This window comes from Octopus bimaculoides, chromosome 1 (assembly GCF_001194135.2).
Source record: "Octopus bimaculoides isolate UCB-OBI-ISO-001 chromosome 1, ASM119413v2, whole genome shotgun sequence".
NCBI lineage: Eukaryota > Metazoa > Mollusca > Cephalopoda > Octopoda > Octopodidae > Octopus > Octopus bimaculoides.
In genome coordinates, this window is record NC_068981.1 from 154,455,241 (window position 1) to 154,459,778 (window position 4,538).

A 4,538-nucleotide genomic window follows, 5' to 3' on the forward strand; every position below is an offset into this window, starting at 1 on the left:
CCAGTGGTCTAGCGAGAGTAAAAAAACAGTCAATAGACATCTCTGCATTTTAAATATATATATATATATATACATATATATATATATGTATGTATGTGTGTGTGTGTGTGTGTGTGTGTGTGTGTATAGAAAAATTTGAGCATTTGTTTTTTTTTAAAGATTTTTTTTCAGTAATTAATTAAATTTAAATTTGTTATTTTGCAAGTGTCACTGAGAAAAATAAAGTTTGTATGGATTTACTGCAAGATAATTTATTGCTTCTTTTTTGTAATTTTGTTGAAAGAATTTTATTATTTTCTAATTATTGCTGTATTCTTTTCAATTTTCAGGAGAGTCTGAATATGACAAAAGCAGAATATTATGCATTGCCTGTTTGGAAGCAGTCAAAGTTGAAACAAGATATAGGCCTATTTTGATACAAAAAAAATGCAAAACAAAAAATTTTTTTTATTAATGTAAAAGCAAAATTATTATCAAGTATTGATGAGCTGGTTTCTGCTTATTGATATCTTAATAATGTGCAAGTGTTGTTGCAGTACGCTACACACTTTTCTATGTGTGTAGATATTGCTACACAAAGTTGTACACTAGTTTGTGAGGGACTAAATGAGGAAAAATGCGAAAGAAAAAAAACTGCCCTCAGAATTTGCATGACTTGTAAGGAAATTTCAAGAGAATGCAAAACATCTGTTGCTGCTACTGAGCAGGGACACTGTTTTAAAATTCAGTGAACTGAATGTTTTCATGAAAAAATCAAGCTTTTCAGCATGAGGGTCAACTTCACTTTTCCTGGTTCCTGTTACACAAGCTGTACTCATAAGATTTGCATAGGATATTTTTGAATATCTATATTGGCTTTAAGTTTGCCATATGTAGGCAGCAGGTCTGCATATTTGCAGGAGGATACTACATTGATATTCGCTCAGATTGGGCACTTTTAATTCCATTTTAGCATCCATTTTGGCTGCTATTATATATATGTATATATATATATATGCATATTTATATATGCATATTTATATATACACACCGTATACATTAACACACACACACACACGATATATTTATATATATATATAAATACATTATTTGAGTGTATATGTGTATATTATGAATATGTGTACATACACGCTCTCTTACATAAATATGTTTATATATATATGTTTATATATATATATATATATATATATATATATTATACACTATGTATATTTATGATGTGTATGATATATATTTTATACACATTATAAATATATTATATAGAATATATACCATAGATATATTATAAATGTTATATATATATATATCACATATTTATATATATATATATATATATATACATTATATATTATATTTTCATTAGAAATATTATTATATTCATTACACATATACACCCTTTATAAACACCTAAAAAAAAGCACAAAACAAAAATAAAAAACATGAAGATATTCACATCAGTCCGTATATACCAACGATGAAGTTCTTTGTCATTGTGTATATATATATATATATATATATTTCTGATAACAAATGACAAGGTTGAAGGCTGAACATGACAACTTTCTCTTACTTATTCAGTGGTAGACGAAGTAGTCTAGGAGCCTTAGGCACAATTTTCCTATGGTGCTTCTATGCTACGAAAGTAACATTTAAATTTGTGGGATGCTTGGCCCTAAAGAATAAATTATTATTGTAATATAATTTATTATCTAAACAAAATTATTTCTTTTTCTTTTATGCAATGTCTTGTCATTTTTTTTTACTTAATACAACACTCTGGGGCCTTGGGCCTGTGCTTAATGTGCCTATTGAGTAATTTGCCACTGCTTACACCAATGCTCTGACCCCTTGTGGGGGTTTATCTGTCTATATAACATTTATGGCAGGAAAGTATATACTGTCTGCAACCATCAAATTAATTATACATGCTATAACTATTAGAACTGAACGACAACAAAATAAAAGTGATATAAAATTAATCTCTTCAAAAATTATTGTTATGTGTATTTATTTTGTTATAACCCCTGAATTTCTTGAACTATCTTACTTTAAATATTAATGGCACTAAGCTAAAGTTAATTCTGCAATATCAACGTGCTATTTTAAAGTATTAGGGAAAGAGATACTTCAGTGTCCAGGATGAGATCTCTTCAAATGGTTCTAATTTTCTCAAATATTTTTTGGCATTGTTATTTTAAACAATGTGTTAAAGAGATAGAAAGTTGTGTTGTAGTTTCATTTAATTTGTGATATTATTATTCTTTTTTGAGATTTAGCTTTTATCAAAAAATGAAATGAAAAAAAAATATCATAGTTCTTATTTATTTATCTATTTTTAAGTTTTAAAAACTATTATTATTTAGATTTTATATATTCCAGTATTGCTAGACACAGTTTTTGTATGTTTGAATGCGTATGCTGTATTTGTATGACATGCATACACCATTCAAAAAACAATTCAAATATAATAATCAAGATGAAAGAGAACTTACTTAAAATATTTTACAACTGTATGTTTGTTGTCCTATAGTAGTCTCCCCCAAGTATAAAGGTTTAAGTGTTTGTAACACTATATTTATGTCTCCTTTTCTCTTGTATAGAGGTCTTTACTTCTTGGTGCTACTTATCTAGGATAAAGAAGAGAGCCAAAGATTATCTCCCCTGATATATACGTAAATGTATGCTTGAAATGGCGTTCATAATGAATGAGTAAAAAAAAAATGAATTAGTTCTTTACAATAAACTTTTATATCACACAATTTATTCCAAGAGAAAAATGAACTGGGACAATTTCTTCTCTTATTTCGAATTTCCTAAATCGGAAAATATGAAATATTGAAAGCTGCAACATTTCGGGTATATTGTAATAGTGGGAGTGGAGTGAATACGTTTTCTTCAACCTGTCTTTAGGTTTGCTATAAGTGTATGTGCAATTGTTTGACTGTACTTATAACAATTTGTTCAACTACATTTTTTTTTCAGTCCTCTGTAAATTACCTTCAATAAATTATTTACTTTTTGTTCTACTTCGTTGTTGTTATTGTTATTATTATTATTATTTACATGTTACAAGGCAGCATGCTGGCAGAAGCATTTGCACATCACAAAATACTTAGCAGCAATTATTGTGAACTCTATGTTCTGAGTTCAAATTCCGTTTGGGTTGAGTTTACCTTTCATCCTTTTGGGGGTCAATAAAATGCAATACAATTCAAATAGTCAAGTACTGGGATTGATATAATTGACTTTCCTGCTGGCCTTGTGCCAAAATTTGAAACAGTATTGCCTACCCAAATAGTGAATATTTTATTGAGCCCTTCTATCGAGTCCTTCAAGTGAAAATTCCTTCACTAAAGCTTATGATGTACCATAAGGAGTATGTATGTACTTTGTAACCAAGTCTACAAGTATATGATGAAACGGAGGAGATGAAAGAATATGTTTGCTGACGACAGGCAGTAAATATAAACCAAGTTACAAATACTGAAATCTCATGCAAAATAGTGGATGGAAGGCATATGCCACAATCTAAGATGTGTTCAAAACATAGCTGGACAAGAGTTTGCCTGCTAATCTCCTCAATAGCCTCATCCAGTTCATGGCTCTTGTAAGCAAATGAGATATGAGACTATGATGAAGAGAGAACAACAACTGGCTATGACACAGAGAGTTATGGAAAGATATGTTAGGAGTGTTATTGCAGGAGCATATTTGAAAGAAGGGAATCAAGAACATAGTGGAGTGAGCCATGTGATTGCAGAATACTGAAAATACAAGTTTCTATGGAAAATGGATGTTAAGTGAGAGTAATGGTGGTGTTGATAATGATGATATGTGTGTGTGTGTGTACATTATATATATATATATATATATATATATATATATATGGTATTGCTATGTTTCAGGGTGGTCATTTTTTTTCTTCTTGCTAAATAAACATATGCACTTATATATTCATTTTTCACTCATTTATTATTGTTCTCAATTTTATATTCTGTTCATTGTCTGGAAACCTTTTGTCACACATCTGTGACCTCTTCAGCGACCCTTTCCATCCTCATGTATCTTCCTGCTCCGCCTAGTCCATGGGGGCTGCTGAAGACTTATTTGGCAAGAAAAAAAACTGACCATCCTGAAATATAACAACATCTGTTTCAACATACATACAATTTTACATCAGGAATCTTGCAAAGCTAATTCACAGACATATATATATATACATCATCATCATCATCATCAGCGTTTAATGTCCGCTTTCCATGCTAGCATGGGTTGGACGAATTGACTGAGGACTGGTGAAACCAGATGGCAACACCAGGCTCCAGTCTGATTTGGCAGAGTTTCTACAGCTGGATGCCCTTCCTAACGCCAACCACTCAGAGATGGTAGTGGGTGCTTTTACGTGTCACCCGCACGAACGGCCACGCTCGAAATGGTGTCTTTTATGTGCCACTCGCACAAGCCAGTCCAGGGGCACTGGCAACGATCTCGCTCGAAAATCCTACGGGAGCCAGTCAGGCGGTACTGGCAACGGCCAC

General features: G+C 31.2%; 2 protein-coding genes across 14 annotated transcripts in view; one reads left to right on the forward strand and one right to left on the reverse strand.

Annotated features, from left to right (window-relative positions):
- LOC106868432 (supervillin) overlaps positions 1–3,026 on the forward strand; it is a 269,304-nt gene extending 266,278 nt beyond the window's left edge. For all 13 annotated transcript variants that reach the window (XM_052971707.1, XM_052971702.1, XM_052971738.1 and 10 more), the window contains one exon: positions 330–3,026. In XM_052971707.1, coding sequence (XP_052827667.1) covers positions 330–416 — 87 coding nt within the window. In that variant the 3' untranslated portion in view covers positions 417–3,026. The remainder of the gene's footprint in view (positions 1–329) is intronic.
- The window catches only part of LOC106868434 (inversin), a 385,976-nt gene continuing 384,319 nt past the window's right edge, over positions 2,882–4,538 (reverse strand). Inside the window, exon 20 of the transcript XR_001409281.2 lies at positions 2,882–4,132. The gene's annotated coding sequence lies outside the window, so the exon portion shown is untranslated. The remainder of the gene's footprint in view (positions 4,133–4,538) is intronic.